Source organism: Priceomyces carsonii (genome assembly GCF_900007245.1).
Source record: "Priceomyces carsonii strain CBS4050 genome assembly, scaffold: Debaryomyces_carsonii_scaffold_2, whole genome shotgun sequence".
Classification (NCBI taxonomy): Eukaryota; Fungi; Ascomycota; class Pichiomycetes; order Serinales; family Debaryomycetaceae; genus Priceomyces; species Priceomyces carsonii.
The window spans coordinates 1,050,793-1,069,167 of record NW_026946675.1 but is presented as its reverse complement, the minus strand read 5'-3'; the positions used below and the strand labels follow the sequence as shown (position 1 = coordinate 1,069,167).

At 36.4% G+C, this 18,375-nt stretch overlaps 13 protein-coding genes across 13 annotated transcripts; 7 read left to right on the top strand and 6 right to left on the bottom strand.

Moving 5' to 3' along the window:
- Positions 1–429: 429 nt before the first annotated feature.
- On the top strand, positions 430–1,932 carry PRCAT00002034001 (uncharacterized protein; the record flags this gene model as incomplete). The annotated part of the gene is made up of 1 exon (XM_062951860.1): positions 430–1,932. One exon carries the CDS (start codon positions 430–432, stop codon positions 1,930–1,932), a length of 1,503 nt encoding a protein of 500 aa, XP_062808821.1.
- Positions 1,933–2,001: 69 nt separating this feature from the next.
- Positions 2,002–3,354, bottom strand: PRCAT00002033001 (uncharacterized protein; the record flags this gene model as incomplete). Its single annotated transcript, XM_062951859.1, has 1 exon — positions 2,002–3,354. One exon carries the CDS (start codon positions 3,352–3,354, stop codon positions 2,002–2,004), a length of 1,353 nt encoding a protein of 450 aa, XP_062808820.1.
- An 842-nt stretch (positions 3,355–4,196) lies between these two features.
- Positions 4,197–4,376, bottom strand: NOP10 (snoRNP complex protein; the record flags this gene model as incomplete). Its single annotated transcript, XM_062951858.1, has 1 exon — positions 4,197–4,376. The coding sequence occupies one exon, from the start codon at positions 4,374–4,376 to the stop codon at positions 4,197–4,199; it is 180 nt and encodes a 59-aa protein (XP_062808819.1).
- A 242-nt stretch (positions 4,377–4,618) lies between these two features.
- Positions 4,619–6,874, top strand: FGR32 (Fgr32p; the record flags this gene model as incomplete). Its single annotated transcript, XM_062951857.1, has 1 exon — positions 4,619–6,874. One exon carries the CDS (start codon positions 4,619–4,621, stop codon positions 6,872–6,874), a length of 2,256 nt encoding a protein of 751 aa, XP_062808818.1.
- A 368-nt stretch (positions 6,875–7,242) lies between these two features.
- On the bottom strand, positions 7,243–7,476 carry PRCAT00002029001 (uncharacterized protein; the record flags this gene model as incomplete). Its single annotated transcript, XM_062951856.1, has 1 exon — positions 7,243–7,476. The coding sequence occupies one exon, from the start codon at positions 7,474–7,476 to the stop codon at positions 7,243–7,245; it is 234 nt and encodes a 77-aa protein (XP_062808817.1).
- A 601-nt stretch (positions 7,477–8,077) lies between these two features.
- PRCAT00002028001 (uncharacterized protein) lies at positions 8,078–8,638 on the top strand (the record flags this gene model as incomplete). The annotated part of the gene is made up of 1 exon (XM_062951855.1): positions 8,078–8,638. The coding sequence occupies one exon, from the start codon at positions 8,078–8,080 to the stop codon at positions 8,636–8,638; it is 561 nt and encodes a 186-aa protein (XP_062808816.1).
- Positions 8,639–9,075: 437 nt separating this feature from the next.
- On the top strand, positions 9,076–10,140 carry CEK1 (mitogen-activated serine/threonine-protein kinase; the record flags this gene model as incomplete). The annotated part of the gene is made up of 1 exon (XM_062951853.1): positions 9,076–10,140. The coding sequence occupies one exon, from the start codon at positions 9,076–9,078 to the stop codon at positions 10,138–10,140; it is 1,065 nt and encodes a 354-aa protein (XP_062808815.1).
- Positions 10,141–10,450: 310 nt separating this feature from the next.
- Positions 10,451–11,107, top strand: EMP24 (Emp24p; the record flags this gene model as incomplete). Its single annotated transcript, XM_062951852.1, has 2 exons — positions 10,451–10,639; positions 10,694–11,107. 2 exons carry the CDS (start codon positions 10,451–10,453, stop codon positions 11,105–11,107), a joined length of 603 nt encoding a protein of 200 aa, XP_062808814.1.
- A 276-nt stretch (positions 11,108–11,383) lies between these two features.
- AAT21 (aspartate transaminase) lies at positions 11,384–12,634 on the top strand (the record flags this gene model as incomplete). The annotated part of the gene is made up of 1 exon (XM_062951851.1): positions 11,384–12,634. One exon carries the CDS (start codon positions 11,384–11,386, stop codon positions 12,632–12,634), a length of 1,251 nt encoding a protein of 416 aa, XP_062808813.1.
- A 250-nt stretch (positions 12,635–12,884) lies between these two features.
- RPS27 (40S ribosomal eS27 domain-containing protein) lies at positions 12,885–13,037 on the bottom strand (the record flags this gene model as incomplete). The annotated part of the gene is made up of 1 exon (XM_062951850.1): positions 12,885–13,037. The coding sequence occupies one exon, from the start codon at positions 13,035–13,037 to the stop codon at positions 12,885–12,887; it is 153 nt and encodes a 50-aa protein (XP_062808812.1).
- A 5-nt stretch (positions 13,038–13,042) lies between these two features.
- Positions 13,043–13,144, top strand: PRCAT00002023001 (uncharacterized protein; the record flags this gene model as incomplete). Its single annotated transcript, XM_062951849.1, has 1 exon — positions 13,043–13,144. One exon carries the CDS (start codon positions 13,043–13,045, stop codon positions 13,142–13,144), a length of 102 nt encoding a protein of 33 aa, XP_062808811.1.
- Positions 13,145–13,758: 614 nt separating this feature from the next.
- PRCAT00002022001 (uncharacterized protein) lies at positions 13,759–15,249 on the bottom strand (the record flags this gene model as incomplete). Its single annotated transcript, XM_062951848.1, has 1 exon — positions 13,759–15,249. One exon carries the CDS (start codon positions 15,247–15,249, stop codon positions 13,759–13,761), a length of 1,491 nt encoding a protein of 496 aa, XP_062808810.1.
- A 1,305-nt stretch (positions 15,250–16,554) lies between these two features.
- Positions 16,555–17,541, bottom strand: GLC7 (type 1 serine/threonine-protein phosphatase catalytic subunit; the record flags this gene model as incomplete). Its single annotated transcript, XM_062951847.1, has 1 exon — positions 16,555–17,541. One exon carries the CDS (start codon positions 17,539–17,541, stop codon positions 16,555–16,557), a length of 987 nt encoding a protein of 328 aa, XP_062808809.1.
- Between the last annotated feature and the right edge of the window lie 834 nt (positions 17,542–18,375).

Below are 18,375 nucleotides of genomic sequence, written 5' to 3'. Positions count from 1 at the left end.
GGTTGGATTAAGCTCTTCCCACAAAGGGGTCAATATCTTTTCGACGGTAACGGCTTTCAAAGTAAGAAAAGATAGGAAAAAAAAAACGTTAGGCGACACTTGGAGTCGAACTCAGGATTAGATCAACTTCGTGTCACTACTCTGTGCAAGAAACATTTTCAGCAAGGATAATAGAGTTTTAAGCTTGTGGTAATAGACTTGATTCAATAATTAAAACCATTCATTGGAAAGAGAAGAAAAATAAATTTAGTCAAGTACTGCTCTTTCTTTTATTAATTCCCTTTCTTGAAACATTTTGGATCAACGAGTTCTCCTTTGAATAGGATACGAGAATTCGCTTAACGACAAACATAAAATATAGAGCGAAGCCACATGGTTCGTGAAATAGCTTCAACAGCTGAACTGAATACGTTACATTAAACATATAAGATGACGAGGCTACAAAGTACGAAACGGACTCGCTTGCTAGCTCTTTTAGTGTTAATTGGGTTGACTGCGCTATATCTTACATCTAGTGACAAGAAGAGAATAAAAAGCAAACAAGACGCCATTTTTGGTAAAAGTTCAGAGGATGATGATTCAGAGCTTGGCATTTCAAATCATTATTTAAGCTCAAATAAAGAGCAGCTGAATGATCAACCTCAGCAGGAAGATACAGATGAATATGAAGACTTTGCAAGCTGGCGGGCTAGACAAAGAGCTAAACTAGGATCAAATGTAAATAGTAACTCTAGTCTGACTCAGGATGCCCAATCAGAATACAACTCCAAGAAATATGATGGAGATTTTGAAGAGGATGAAGAGGAGATTTTAGCAGCTTTGAGGAATCCCCACAATTTTTTAGGGGATATAGGTGAATTAGATGATGATCAATTGGAGCTCATTAAAAATATTTATGACAACTTTGATGACAACGATACAACAGCGAATGGAGCTTCCTCTATACACCTGAACTCCCGAAGACCAGTCATGGAGTATAAAGATTACCCAATTATTCCACAGGATTTCAGTAAGTTGAAAATAAAGCGACTCAAGTTTAGAATTTATTCACACAATGTGAAAAATGGTGGTCATACAGATTTGGTAGTTGGTGAAGACAAATGGCATGATAGGTTTAGGAAAATTGCTGCTTCTATTGACTTCCATTCAAAGCAAAATACTGTTGTAACGTTACAGGAACTTTATAGATTTCAGTTAAATGACATTTTGCAGGAGCTTAATAGATATACGTCATCAGGTGAGCCTGAATGGGCCGCTTATGGCGTTGGAAGAATAGATGGACAAGAGACAGGGGAGTTCGTCCCAATTCTTTATCGACCGAGTGAATGGGAACTCATATTTAGTGATTCTATGTGGCTCAATCAAATCAATCCTAAGATGGCATATGAGGGATGGGATGCTAAATATCTAAGGATAGCGTCATTTGTGACTCTAAAGCATAGGGAAACGGGAAATTACATCAATGTTTTTAATACTCACTTCGATCATGTTGGTATGAGAGCACAAGCAGGTTCATCTGTATTATTGAGGAATACTATCGATGACTTCAATAAATGGCCGTCCTTCATGTGTGGTGATTTAAATTCAGAACCTGGGTCCAAGGCTTATAGTGTGTTCAGCAAAGCATTCAAAGATTTGTCACACTTGACAACACCATTTAACAAATACGGTCATCTGAAATCGACAGTTACAGGATTCGAGGGCGAAGTGTTATTACAAGGAGGTCAAAATATTGATTATATATTTGGCCCCAAGTATTCTCAAAAAATGAGCAACGAGGATATTTGCAGCAGTGAATTATCTAGCTTGCCATCGGATCACTTATCTCTCAAATTAAGGTCATGGGGTATGCTACATTCAAAGTTTGACGGAGTCTACATGAGCGACCATAGGCCAATCGTTGCTGACATGATATTGGAAGGTAAATGCTAATTTATGATAGTAGTTTATATGTTGAATTTATATATACATTATCAATATTCTTTGTGATATTCTCACTTTTTAAAAATGGATGGACTTTAAGTCATTACTTATCCCATCAATATTACTGATATCATCTTTCCCTTTTTGTAATTCTTGCCTTTTCTTCTTTCCTTTTTTTCTTTTATATTCTTTATTGTCTTTAACGAGGTCTGCTTTTTTACAGTGTTTCTTGGCTCCAAAGCTATCTTTCAAATTTCGTGATTCAAGTTCTTGGGCTCTCCAAGCTAAATATTTAGGTAGCACGGTTATTTCTAAATCATCTTTATTCAAAGAATATGGAAAAATCTTCAACATATCGTTTCGCAGGTCAAATACAACTCTGAACTCTCTTTTGCTTCCCCCCTTACATCTTCGACGAACTGATAGCTTTATAAACGAGCAAATGAATGCCAACCACTTATCTAAATACCTAAGCTTGAACGAACCTTTACTATGAATATATTCTTTTACATCAATTTCCGCAACTCTTTTTAAGCAGGATGAATGCTTATCTCGAATTCCAACCTTTAGATCAGAAGTACCGGCCACGTAGCATTGCAAAATAGCTTTTATTATGGATGAGTTTGAAATGCCAATTTTTGATTTTAATTCAATATAGTTTTCTAAAACTTCAGTCCGAGAATCAGTCTCAAGAGTCATTTCTTGAGACTTGTCAAACTCCTGTTTAATAGCATCAATTTCGCAAGACACTAAAATGGAGGTATCTAAGCTAGGAAATTCATGAAGTATCATTGAGTTGTATTTAATTGCGTTGCTTTTCAGAGGGACGAAGACAAAAGGCTTTTTGGTATCGTCTTCATTCTGAACAGTAACGACAGCTTCAAAATTATATCCCGTCATACTAGACTTATCAATTGGCAGAGATTTTCTATTACTTTCCATATAAATTTGACCACCATAATGAACTAAATTGGTACAAAAGAATTCTTTCTTGAAAATAATCATCATTAGATCTAAAAGAGTATGCCTTGAGGTTATGATATTCGTTCTTACTGGTCCATTCACTTTCTCATATTCTAATAAGGCAACATACTTCGTACCTCGTACAGCTTCTTCTGGAAATCTTGATCTACTGTAAAATTTATAATCCTTGTAGCCAGTAGTTAGATCAATATTAACACCATCTAATACCTCTTCCTCCTCATTGAAGATATCCCGGCTCAAATTATATAGCCTTGCACCCTCTCTAGTTAAATTCACCTTTAGTTGCTCGTTTCTGGAATAGAATAACTGTTCATAGCCTTTAGTTTTATTTACCTCCCAAGAGTCAAGAATGTCTATAAATTCTTGGGATCTAAGAAACGCACCTGATATTCGTCCTTTTTTGACACTGTCATGTAAGAAAGTATCTATAGAGAAATCCTCAGGCATGATTGAAAATCGCGATCGGCGACATTGGACTTCTACTTAGTTGGAATAAACCATATTATATTATCTCTATCGAAAAATTTAAAGATAATCGCGACTGCTATAAACAATTTTTATCAACAAACACCAATAATACAACAGAAAACAACATTAAAGAAGGACTGGCCATGGAAAATCCACATGAACAAGTTCAAAACGCTTTATTATCGCGTATAATAAACAATATGGTAAGTAGGTCTATTATCATGTAACAGGCGCGTACATCAATACTAACAACAAAAAGGAAAACTTAAATGAATCTATCGTGACTATGAATAAGTCTTTACAAGAGATAAATAAACGCAACTTAGATAATGAAATTTTATCCCAAATGTGGGAAAGCTACTTAAGAAACTCGGAGTTCAATTTAGAAGCTACTGGCCAAAAACAAGACCCGATATGATGAAATGCAAGTTTTCCACATTTAATTAAAGCAATGCTATCGGCGCTATAGCTATAGCAATAAGACAATAGTATTTAAGTTACTCCATCTTATTACCCTAGCCATTATTCGAGACTGACCTATAACTTTGAAGCCAAAATTACACTGATAATTACTTTACACTACTTAATTTTAAAACCAAAAAAATATTCAGTCCCTTAGTATCACTACATGGAATGTTCAAGTGGAATTTAAGCAGTATCATCTATTCATTTATAATACATACTATGAAAATAAATGTACTAAATTATTCTTTAAAAAAGAGATGGTTCCCAGCCGCTATCCTATCCCTCTGTTTTGATTATTCAAATCGTTCTATTGAAAAATAAAAGTGAATGTTGAAGTATCCTCAATCCATAAATTTTCAGTTCTGGGTAGGTAAGAGGCCAAATCTCTTCTTCAAAGTTACTCTTTGTCTGGAATACTTGTCATCTGGTGAGAATCTTGCTGGATGAGCAGATTTGGTGATTTCTCCGTCTTCAGTGATTTTCTTTAAGGTATATATCCTTTTACCATCTTCCCCAATAGTGTACATTAAATGCATGGCTATTAACGTATGAATATATTATATTTTACCTACCTTAGAGCTGTGTGAAAGATTTCTTTCATCTTTTTAGATGAGGTTGAAAAAATGCATTTTTGGTTTACGGCCACGACTATTTACTGATTCTAGCGATATCAAGTAGACGAAACAATATTTACCGGTGGAAGTATAGATTTGGAGGCTAGAGACACCCAAAATAACGCTGAACACCGAACTTAATTCTATCGTATAAAAACTAGTTGATGTCCCCCCCAAAAAAGGATGCATTTGCGGATCTTTTCAAATCAGCTAATTCTTCGACGTCGAATACTTCGTTGACTAACTTGCCACTCTCCGAGAGGCAGAAGAAAAATCAGAAAGATAATAGAAATGGGATACCAAAACAAAACAATTGGAATGATTTAGACATATTTATAAATGATAGAGGTTCAGGTAATACTTTATCAACCTCTGAAATTCCCAGGAACGATTCACCACAGCACTTGAAAGCAACGGATGATCCATTTTCCCTATTTGAATTGAGATCAGAAATAACTTCTGCGACCGCTGAACCATTACCAAATAGTGTCTCAAAACAAGGACGAAAAGTTCAAGAGTCATCTTTGCTCATTGATGATGAATTTACAGATGCATTCGTTTCATCGGAGATTGAACAACCAATAGAAGAAATTAACAAGCCAGAACTACCAGCTCGAAAACAAAGCAACCTCAGCTCTTCTCTTCAAAAAAATGTGATTGATACTAAACGACTTAGCACTCCTGAAAGTGAACATGAGAAGAGAGATACAGTTTTAGCCGAATTAGTTGATATTGGATTTTCTCTTGAGGTTTCCAATCAAGCAATAAGCAAGGTTGGGCCCGATGTCCAATCTTGTGTGAATTTTATTATGGATGGCTCAAAAAGCAAAAAGGCACTGATACCGCAGTCAAACAAAGCCGATTTTAGCAGTTCCGAATCAGATATTAGTGCTAGAATAAATGAGGTGTCTACAGATATATTTAACAAAGCATCGTTCTTTTTAAGTAAATCAAAACAGACTGTGATGAAAAACTTGGAGCAGTTTCAACATGGGATGGATTATGAAACTGATACTAATGTACCTAATTGGTTGAAAACTCAGCATATATACAAGAAAGATGCAATAGAGAGAAGGTCAAATGGTGAAAAGTTAGAAGATTATGGGTCGGACGAAGAAAATATTGATAAAGGAGCAATTGATGACTTCATAAGGAACCAAAAGAAGAAAGAAAAAGAAAAGGCTAGAATGAGATATGACAATGTCAAGGAGTTCGCTAGAAGCTCTATGAGCTCTGGAAGGAATTCTCCCGCTAGTAAACTGGAACAAGGTTCCAATCGTGAATCACAACTCTCCTCTTCTAATAACTCCAAATTTGAAAACGATGTCGACGAAAAAATGCCCGAAGAAGAGTTATCTTCTGCTCATAATTCTAAACAGCCCGGTATCATTTCTTCTGATTTTAGATCATTTTCTTCCGAACTGTCTGTAAATGACAAAAATGTGGAAGAATTTGATTTGATTGGCTTTAATGAGTCCCAAAACGAATCAAATAAAACAAAGAGCCCACTGAAGACAATCTCTACTCCTTTAGACCAATTCCAGCAATCGGATTATAATGAAGCAAAAGAAAAGGCTACAGAACTTTTTAGTAAAGGAGATTATGATGGTGCATTGTTATATTATATGAAATGCTTAGAGGCTTTGCCGCCTAATCACGAACTAAGAATTGTAATTCAATCTAATCTTTCTCTCAACTTCATAAAATTGGGTAACTATAAAAGCGCAATTGAATCGTGTGCAAGCGGGTTAGACTTAATTGACAAGAATGATTTGACTAAGGTGGATGTTATGATAAGTGGTAAGCCTGTCAAACAATGGTATATCAAGTTACTATCTCGCAAGGCCGAAAGTTTAGAAATGAGGGAATCTTTTCAAGAGAGTTTATCATGCTATATGGAATTGATTCAACTAGGCGTAGTCAATAAAAAGATCATGGATGGTAAGAGAAGAGTTAATGATATAGTCAAACCGAAGAGAAAACCAGCACCAGCATCTCAACCTGTTAGATCTAACACAGCTTCCCCGAGTGTAAATAATGAAAACCTGAGGAGGCTCCAGAGAGAACGAGAGAAAGCTAAATATGAAGATGAGCTTAAGTTCAAACTTAATGATAAAATTCAAGAAAAGGTCTTTGAATGGTGCAATGGAAAAGAAGACAACATCAGAACGTTACTCACCACCCTTCCTAATGTCTTGCCATCTAGATTAGGATTCCCTTTTCTCAATGACAAAAAGATAACTCTTAACGATTTGATGTTACCTAAAAAAGTGAAGATCAGCTATATGAAAGTAATAAGTTTGATTCATCCAGACAAAATTGGCAATTTTCAATTGGAAGACAGATTACTTTGTGAAGGCGTCTTCATCACGTTAAATAAATCTTGGGATATCTTTAAAGAACAAAACGGAATGAGCTAAAATTTTATAAGTATGTAATAAAATGCATTAAGACTGAAAACTAGAGTGCTTTTAAATCACCGAGATCAATGAGAGATAGAGAGGCTGATCATGTTTTATAGGCTCTTAAAAAATTAGTGAAATTAATAAATGAAAAAATAAAAAATTCATTCCGATACCGGGAGTCGAACCCGGGTTTGCTCGGTGAAAGCGAACCGTGCTAGCCGTTACACTATATCGGATGATTTTACAAAATAAATCAGATCACTAAAAATAATGTAGCTAAGATAATGTATCTTCCCGAGGACCGAATCCAAGTTTAGAAATTTGAGTGCTTCTAAAAAATAACACATTCGAGGTTACTTTCGGGGTCATTCTAAGGAAAACTATCATTCAACAGTATTCATAATATTGGCCTGTTCAGAAAATTCGAAGTTTCTTGGAGATAAAGAGGCATGTTCTATGGCACGTTCTGCATTATCAGAACATAGTAATAAAATAGCATGCATATTGGTCTGCCGCTGTAACTCTCCTAGCTTTGCTACCGCGACGCATGGCCACCATGTCCCAGACACTACACCTTTTGTTCGAAAGCCGTCTTTATTCTTCAACAGCAAAGACATCATAACCATTCACATCTTGTATACAATATAGTGAATAAGCCCTTGGATAAGTAAGGGATGTTAGCACCGCCAGCTCCAGGGGAGCACCCGCGCCACCTATGGCGATGCTGGGAGATATCTGTACTATACCTGCCTGTAAAATCCGAATGGGGGGCTCACCAACTGCTGACTAGACACTCCCGGGTTGCCCGTGTACTACCAAATTTTTTTTTAAAGGCGATCCCCTGGTTGTTAAATCGCAGTAACACAGCCTGTCTCAATTTTTGCACCTAATGGGAGCATGATTTCCGAGGGCATCTAAACCGAATTGTCTCTTAGCCTCAATTAATGAGTCCTGGCCCTCCATATATGCTAAAATTTATGCCCGCTTCAAAATTTATCGTTAGTTGATGAATTATTGACAACAGTTCTTTGATTATTTGATCCAGCTGTTTTTTAAGTGAGCAAAAAACGTGTTAGATTAAATCGCACATTGGAAAAAGATTGTAGCTGATCCTTATAGCCGCAAAAGAGATTGATATAAACAGATTAAGCTAATTATTTGTTGACAATTTACGTGATTTAAATTTACTGAGAGAAAACTTCAGTAAACACTTTCGTTATGGCAATTTTCAGATCAAAATCTGGCAGGGAGTTTGAGGATGACCAAAGAGGAGGAAACAGCGGCACCAAAGAGCAATATAAAGCCTCTGCCATGCATGATCCTATTCTTTCAGCAATGAATGAAGCTCAGCCGTTTGAACAGGCAGCTGACTACGGACGTGGTGATAGACGTCCTAGTTATTTATCTCAGGATTCGCAAGATTTGAAAGACATCTTTGGAAATCCTATTAGGCAGAGTGATATGTCGAATCCTACCAGATCAAGGAATGAAAGACCATTAGACACAATTAGAGGATTTGAATATGCCATTACTGGTGACTTGGCTTATAGAGACCAGCTAGAGACAACAAGACTTGGATGGGGATTCCATGAAGACTTCTCTCCGTACAATCTTACGTCATCTGAGAACGCAAATGGAGATACCAATTATGACCGTCCTGTTATCAATTTCAATTCTGGCGGAGAGCAGCCTATCTATGCTGCTGGAAATTATAGCGCAGCCTCGTTGAAGCCAGAGAAGAAGAAGAAAAAGAGAGGTTTGTTTGGTAAGAAGAAGTGATGGTTTACTGACATCTTCCACCAATCATTCTCACTCGATATTATCCTCTGTTACGGTTTATGTATTTTTTTCTCTGATTCTTTGAAGCTATTGTTAGTGTATTATTTTAGCTATAGTTTACGAAATATGACGATTTAGGTTCCTGTTTGGAAAGTCTAATTTCAGAAGTCTATTGTACTTATGATCCTCAGATTATGTCAAAGAGTTACCGCGCTGAAATATTCCCAGAATTTTGTCTTGAAACAGGATCAATCAAGTGTGTATTTAAATTTTTAAGAAAAGCTCTGGAACCTTTTTAAATCCCTTGTCATCAAATAAGTTGTTCACCATCAAATAGGTCGCATAGGACATCGACTTCAAATCCAGTGATCTAGAAGAAGTTGAGTGCTAGGAGAAATAAATCTACTAGCTAATACTGGATAATACTAGATAGTAGCATGAATATCGACCAACCTCGACAGGTGTCATTCAATGTATCTGATCACTACCAAGTCCTAGAAATTGTTGGGGAAGGAGCCTATGGTGTAGTTTGTTCGGCAGTACATAAGCCTACTCAACAAAAGGTAGCTATTAAGAAGATAGAACCCTTCGAAAGGAGCATGCTTTGCCTTCGAACCCTAAGGGAGTTGAAACTCTTGAAGCATTTTAATCACGAAAACATAATTAGCATTTTGGCAATTCAAAGACCTTTGAACTACGAGACGTTTAATGAGATATATTTAATTCAAGAGCTCATGGAAACGGATTTGCATAGAGTAATTAGGACTCAAACTTTAAGTGATGATCATATCCAGTACTTTGTATATCAAACATTAAGGGCCCTAAAAGCAATGCATTCAGCTAATGTCTTACATAGAGATTTAAAGCCATCCAACTTATTGTTAAATTCTAACTGCGATTTGAAGATATGTGATTTTGGTTTGGCAAGATCAATTGCTTCAAGTGAAGACAACTTCGGGTTTATGACTGAGTATGTGGCTACAAGATGGTACAGGGCACCTGAAATTATGTTGACATTCCAAGAATATACGACTGCGATAGATGTGTGGTCTGTGGGTTGCATCCTTGCAGAGATGCTTAGTGGAAGACCTTTGTTCCCTGGTAGAGATTATCATAATCAGCTATGGTTGATTATGGAAGTGTTGGGTACTCCAAACATGGAAGATTACTATAATATCAAATCAAAAAGGGCAAGAGAATATATACGGTCCCTACCGTTTTGTAAGAAAATTCCTTTTCAAACTCTTTTTCAATCCTCGAATAATATCAATCCTTTAGCCATAGATTTGTTGGAGAAGCTTTTGATTTTCAACCCTACGAAGAGAATTACGGTGGATGACGCTTTGTGCCACCCATATTTGAAATTATATCATGATCCTCAAGATGAACCAGTAAGTGAAAAAATTCCAGAAGACTTTTTTGATTTTGACAAAAGAAAGGAAGACTTGAGTATTGAAGAATTGAAAAGACTATTATTCGATGAAATAATGAAGCCTTTATAGCGATATCATGTATCTATGAGCGTGGTGCTCCATAAAAATAATATTCGAAGAATTGAGCGTAATTTCAACTCACCTTCAATTCTTCTTCAATTATTCCTCCTTTGTAACCTTCTACGTTTATTATATGGTAAATGACATTCTTGCATTCTCTGTTTATGTTTATGTTGTAGGCTAGAAGAATTTACGTGCACGATTCTTTAATTTTTTTTGAACGCGTGTCAAACTATGCCGAGCATTAACAAAAGATCAAGCTAATCAACCAGTGAAATAACACAGTGGTACATAATAAAAAGTAGACGAGTTAATCAAGATGAGATTTTTGTTTTTGTCTATCTTATTGTCAATCTTGTCTATCATTAATGCTCACAATGTGTTATTGCCTCCGTATGGGAAACAATGTTTTTTCGAAAATTTAAAGAAGAATGATGAGTTGTCGATTAGTTTCCAAGTTGGATCAAGAAATCCTTCAAATGCTGAACAATTTGTGATTGATTTCTATGTACGTATGCTTTTTAGTGAACGTTTGAAGAGTTTTTAAGTACTAACTTCTTAGGTTATCGCTCCAAATGGCCAAATTGTGAGAAGAGTGGATGCCCTCGACCACGGTGACGAGTCGTACAAGACAACAACAAGTGGTAAATATCAGTACTGTTTTTCAAACGAAAGAACAGGAAGAGTTGATTTAGATGTTTCTTTTAATGTTCATGGTGTTATTTATGTTGATTTCGATGATCCAAAATCCGACACCTTGGATTTTGCAATTCTGAGATTGAGTCAATTGACATACGATGTCAAAGCAGAACAGTCCTATTTAGTAATTAGAGAAAGAACACACAGAAATACTGCTGAATCAACTAACTCTAGAGTTAAGTGGTGGTCGTTATTTCAAATAGTGGTGGTTGCTTCCAATTCGATTTTTCAGATCTACTACTTAAGGAGATTTTTCGAAGTTAGAGCTGTTGTTTAAAATTATAAAGTAATCTTGTCCCGGAATCATGCTTTCTCCATCCACATCTGCATTTATAGGTCTATACTTCTTTATAAAGTTGAAAAATTACAGTCTGTTAAAACTTCCTATTTTTACTAATAATCACATGATCTTTATTTTCCCCACTCAGGGTGACTCTTCGTATATGAAGAGTTTTCTACAACGGCAAGAAGGATCGCTTACTTTTGAAGATATTGAAGAGAAAGGGGAATATTTATTGTATTCAAGCCACTCGCAACTTACTAGCATACTGTGATGTCTAAATATTATACTAATCTTAAAGAGTTGCCTCCAGACCCATTATTTGGGTTAAAAGCTAGATATAATGCAGATGATAGGAAGGATAAGGTAGACTTGGGTATTGGTGCATACAGAGATAACAATGGTAAGCCTTGGATTTTGCCTTCAGTTAGGATTGCTGAGAAGGAGTTGATCAATTCTCCTGATTATAATCACGAATATCTTTCCATTAGTGGTTTTGAACCATTCGTTAATGAAAGTTCCAAGATTTTGTTAGGTCCAGATTCTGCTGTCTTGAAGGAGAACAGAATTGTATCGCAACAGTCCTTAAGTGGCACTGGAGCATTGCATTTGGCTGGTAAGTTTTTGAAGACATTTTATAATGGAGAGCACACTATTTACGTCTCAAAGCCTACCTGGGCAAATCACAACCAAATTTTTGAAAGTTTGGGATTAACTGTTAAAACTTATCCATATTGGAATGCAGAAACTAAGTCTCTCGACATAGACGGTTTCTTATCTGCCATTAAATCTGCTCCTTCTGGCTCAATTTTTTTGTTACACGCTTGTGCACATAATCCAACGGGTTTAGATCCAACCAAAGAACAGTGGAAACAAATATTGGATGAGATTGCTTCGAAGAATCATCTTCCTTTGTTTGACTCGGCCTACCAAGGATTTGCAAGTGGCAGTTTGGATAATGACGCGTACTCGATTAGGTTAGCAGTCGAATCAAAGAAGATTGATACGCCAATTTTAATTTGTCAATCATTTGCCAAAAATGTTGGCATGTACGGTGAAAGGGTTGGTGCTGTTCACGTTATTTCTTCTGAAACTAACGAATCTTTGAACAAAGCAATAAAATCTCAATTAAACAAAGTCATCAGGTCTGAAATTTCCAACCCTCCTGCTTATGGTTCAAAGATTGTTTATAAAATTTTATCGACTCCTGAACTTAAGAAACAGTGGGAACAGGATCTCATTACAATGAGTTCTAGAATTAAGGATATGAGAAAAGAATTACGTGATTTGTTGACCAATACTTTGAAGACACCAGGCAATTGGGATCATATTACCAATCAATCTGGTATGTTTTCATTTACAGCTTTGAAACCAGAAATGGTAGCAAGATTAGAGAAGACTCACGGTGTTTACTTGGTGAGCTCTGGTAGAGCATCCGTTGCGGGTTTGAATGAAGGAAACATTCAAAAAGTAGCTAAAGCTATTGATGAAGTTGTTCGTTATTACGCGAAGGCAAAATTATAGTATATATGCTTTCTAGAGGTATATAAGATTGATTTTTTGAGTAAAAATAAATATCAACATACATATACGAAAGTCAGATAAAATATGCATTAAACTTTTATTTAATCTAAAGGAAACTTACTTATATTTTCATTTTTGTTATTTAGCGTTGCCTTGAAGCTAGTAACGACAATGATGTATTAATCACTTTAAAATTACAGTATTCTGAATGAATCAAGGACATTACCAGGCCACAGCGTCATCGTTAAATTTACTTTCTCCTGAAAGAGCAACCTTCAGTTAACTTAGCTTTACCGCCAGTTGGAGAACACAAAACAGTGGAGCAATTTTCACAGGTAACAGCAGTTTGAGCATGTGAGAACACTGTTGTGATGTTTAAACAGCCTTGGCACTTAACATCCATGAAGTATGATCTTGGGCTTTGGACCAAGGTTTTCAACTTGTGCTTCTTGGCCTCAGAGGCTGGGCTGGGGTTTAACAAATCTTGAACTAAAACCTAATAGTAGTTAGTAAATACCCTATTTGAGTAATGGATTCAATGAGATACAAAATTCAGCAGTTGTCTTTAAAAATACAAATTCATACATAGTAATTTTGTTTGTAGTTTCCTTCAAACTTAGAAGCTCATTCCTAACAGATAGACTTTTTGAATACCATAAGCCATTATGACGACTACTTGTTACCGTTGATATTAATCCTCCTTTAGACCCATAATGTAAATATTTGAACTAGGTCTTAATGTCTCATTCCCATCCAAAAATACAATGCATCTCACGAAATCCATAATAGTTCACATATTTAAACATACCATTCTGAATTTCGATTATTTAAAACCTATTTCGATAACTAGAAAGTCAAGTGAAGACAACAATTTGATTATCGAACAGTATTTGATGAATTTTTCACCCTAGACAGGTAAGCGAGGGAAAAAAAATCATTTTGTGTAATTGAAATTCAATTCTGCTTTCGTCTAGGGCTTTGACCACGGGCACGTGATTTTGAGGAGCATCATTACCACGCAACGAAACAGTGTAATTTTGCAGTAATTCTCAAGGTACAGTTGAGTAATTAAGATAAACATGATAATAGAATATGTCCGATTAGTACCTATTGATATATACTAGCTACGTGTTATAGTAGTTTGAAAGCCAAAGGGCAGAGCCGCCAAGCCCAGAAGCTTTGAAATACAGTTGCATGGTTGTTCTTTCACCTGCCTTTGGCCACGCGACCCATTGAGTATTGTCAAATACCATGATATCGCACTGAGCTTTAGAATCTGTCGATCTCTTATTTTTCCTGGTGGAAGATGCTATAGCGTTGATTTCAGGTTCAGAGAGTATTCCTGGCGTATTAGTGATAGGTCCTGCCTTTGCCCCTGAATTGGGCCCCGTGAAAGGACAACCCACTGCAGTGCACTTCGCAGAAGATAACTGATAAGATCTTCCGTAATTGACGAGTCCTCCATATACCTTCGACATAGTTACACCAGCCTTTGCAAGCATCAATAATGAGTCATTGACTGCTGTTTTGTTTGTATGACATTGCACTCCTTCTCCAGTTGAGTAATCCCATTGCCCATGAAGATCATATGTCATATATACAAAGTAATCTACGTAGTTTTGCATTGATGAAACTGGGTAGTACTTAAGAGACGCATAGGAAGCGGGTAAAGTGACTGAAAGAGTCTTGCCACTTGGAAGTAAAGATTTTATAAGCTGTACCAAAGCCAAATAATTATTACCATCTGTAGAACTTGTAGGATATTCCCAATCGAGATCTATTCCATCCAAATTATGAGCAGCTAAAAATTGGACAATATTAGTTGCCAATTTCTTCCTGTTTGTTGCAGTAGCCCCTGAAGAGAAGTAACTCGAGCCACCTGCTCCACCAAATGATGCAACTTTTTTGGACTTAATTGAACTGAACTTGGTGTTAAAAGTGCTTCCACTATCGACAACGAATGCCGCACTCACAGGAATGAATCCATAATGAACTATGTCGAAATTGTACTGAGCAAGTTTGGAAGGGTCCATCGCAAGGCTTCCCCCACTGTTCATCCAATACCCTACATTCTTGAAAGTTGCTACCGGCTTATTTGGTAGCAGACCGTAACCGCAATTTGAAAGACACAGTGTTGTTCCTGGTGCACCAGTAGGGCTCTTCGTAACCAGGCAAAAAGCACTACTTACACCACAGTAGCCATATTGACTGCAACAGGCATTAAGTGGGCACTTGGAATTATATAAAGAACCAGGTGCTTGTGGACCACATTCTGCATTGTTATTTACTGCAGGTTTAGGAGGTGTTCCAGTGCTAACGCATACTTTATCGCCTTTTAATGGGTAACCAGTTCCGCAGCCCATCCATCCAAATGTGTTTTTGTTGAAAGAATAGAGATCATTCTGAGTTATTGAAAACTTCTCCATTAAAAATTGACAATTTTCATTGGTTGCCATGGTATGAGCGTAACATGAACCGTCTGCATTCTCAGTAGCAGTGACCTTCGTAAGACGAGCATGCAACTCGAAAGGACGGTCGTCGGGATTGTAGCGTGAGATAGCAGAAAATGCGACTAATGGGGTTGCTAATGCAGCCAATATGACATTGACTAGCATTATGGATATCTTGATCTCGTAGTCAGCTTCTGAAAAAAATTTTTGTAGGGTTTTCGCTACTTATATTGCCATCTTGTTTTGGCAACCAATCGAGATGCCTCTCCAATTTTATTATTTACCTCGTATGGCTCATCTTGGTAGACACCCGCTGCATACTGTTGTTATGCATGTCGGAAACACGCATCACGCGATTATAGAATGGTTCGTCTTAAGTTTAACATTTGAAAAACAAATGAGTCTTACTTCTATAGTAGTGGTTATCCATATCATTATGCTCAAGTAAAATAAGGTTGAGCCTAGTCACGTATGGCCCTGGTCCTCTCCCTATAATTTAATCCAGAAATATGTCAAAACTACGAGATCTCGTAAATTGGAAACTCTACACGATAATGTCTCTAAAAATATACACTTCAAATTTTTCATATAAAATACGAAAGAAACATAAAGAAGCTCAGAGTCATCGTGTGACTTCACTTCCTATCACTAAATTTTTTTTTGTTTTTGTTTTTCGAAAATTTAACGCTTTCTTGCCAACACATATAAACAGTAAATATACGATAGAAAAGAACTGCCAGTACAATAACCTGCATACCAGAACCAGTGTTGCAGTCTATCTCTTTGACAATAAAATTTAAACTCTGATAAAAGCATCATATCAATGATATAGTAATAGAACTATAAAGAGTTATAACAAAAGAAAAGCGAGAACCCTTCGACAATCCAATATGTATGTCAACAATATCGGATAACCTTTGACTACTCCTTCAAGCAGGAACCATGAAATTAAAAGGATCCTAATAGAAGTAGATATATGAGAAAAAGATGAAAAGAAATAAAAACCATATATACTTATATCTTTTCTGAGGTCTATACATAAAATAGTACTTGGATTTTAATGATTCAGAATTCTCCAAGTATGAATTCCCTTATGGCAAAGAAGTTTTAAAATCCAATATTCACTCGTGTCGTTCCTTCCATTTTTATCATCATTAACTTTATCAGCTTTTTGAACTTCGAATCATTCGAAAACAATCAACATCATACTTCACATCACATCGTAATCTCTAGTAATAAAGGCAAAAGGAATAAAAACATGATAGTAGAAAAAAATAAACAATAACTTTGGACGATAACTTCAAAGATAGGTGGCATGATGTGAAACTACGACACGGTGACAATATAGTGCATAGTGGTGATTATTCGATCTTCTCAATTTTCTCTTCTTCTTGGGGGAGTACAATATTTGTATAATTGGACAGTCAAACAGCTCTCGATTTTCATTTCATTCTTGTCTTGACAATTTCATTATTTGGAACCTCTCTTTGGTTTCCTGGGAGGCGTAACCGGCCTATTGTTACCAATGGATGGTTGCGGATACCTAGGCTTTTTATCAGCAGGTTTTAATATTTGAAATGAACATAATAAACTTTCATCAACACTCATCATTGCGCCCGCGTTATCAAATTCACCACAATAATTTGGCGCCGAAAATAAGGTCACCAATTGTCTCTTCGAGAAAAATTCGTAACCATCTTCAACAACTTGGTGGGCTCTACAAATCAAATCCATATCATGTTTCTGAAGGAACCTAGAAACAACATCTGGCCCAAAAGTAAACGACACACCTCTATCATTTTCTGACCAGCCGGTGATATCTTTGTCAGGATCTGACCATAGCAAGTCGCACAATAAACCAACATCAGGAATGTCAGTGGGTCTCATTACCCTTCTGATTTGTTCCATGGAATTTAAATCTGGCGACAATCCTCCATGCATTGTAAAGATCTTTTCATCGATTATAGCTGCAATTGGCAAACAGTTGAAACAATCTGTAAACGTTTTCCATAATTTGATATTATATCTTCTTTTGCATTCATCATAAAATCCGTATATTCTATTAATCGAAGCACATTCGTGGTTTCCTCTTAAGATAAAAAAGTTTTCAGGATACTTGATTTTATATGCCAATAACAAGCAAATAGTTTCTAAAGATTGCTTACCACGATCCACATAATCACCCAAAAACAAATAGTTTGCCTCCGGTGGAAATCCACCATATTCAAAAAGTCTCAATAAATCATAATATTGACCGTGAATATCACCGCAAATCTTGATAGGTGCTTCCAATTCTAATAGGATTGGTTGCTGAATAAAAATTTCTCGTGCTTTCGTACACAAGTATCTTATTTCATGTTCCAACAATGTAACTTGTTTTCCGGGTCTCGAGCCCCTAACTTCCAACAATCTGTCAACGATCGAGTCGATATCAGCTTCTTGATGTTCAGATGACATTATTTGAATCTAGATATCGCTTGCTTATATTAATACAATCACTATTGTATAAAACTTAAATTCAAAACTCAAAAATGCAAGGTCTTGTCCAATGATAACGTCGTCTATATTGGTAAAGTAAACAGCTTGACGCTAAGATGGGATAGATAGGAAGACGTGGAATGCAATAATAATACGAGAATGGTCAATAGCTGTCTGTCTAGCGTGTAGTTCAACTGATTAAGCTTCTTGACACGTATATCCCCCGATTCCGATGGTCGTATTCCTTTGCCAGTTTCTGCTTCTGCCTACGTCCGTTTCGTGCCGAAGCCTTGACTAAGCTGTTCTAAGACCCTGAATATCACAAGCAGTTCGCTTTCCTTTCTTGAAAACAAAAAAGCTTCCTGTCTTTATAATTAAGGGATTCCTCAACAGCGGCTTTGACTAATAAGTAAAATCTTGGCTGCTATAACCGCTCGTTTATAATACAAGTTCGTTTAGTCGCCTTGTGATCTTTCCGTGATTAGTCGTTGATATACCCCACGTATTTTAGGTATTTAGTCCTTCTTTTTGATTGATTCCCTAAATTCCGTCAGATTCGTTCAATATCTTTGTTTTTTTTTTGGGGTGGTAGACTAATCGACTTTCGCCCGTGCAGAGACACCAAGAGAAAATTTTAATGGCGATTTTTCCCGCAATCAAAATGCATTACCCGGAATTACATCTAATGCTACAAACGACCATGATACGTGAAACGAGATATATATGGTCAAACAAGGTTGGCAGCGTAGTTAGTTTAAGAGAAAGATAGACTAAGGGTCATTTGACTACTTAAGTTCATTTCATTCAATTTCT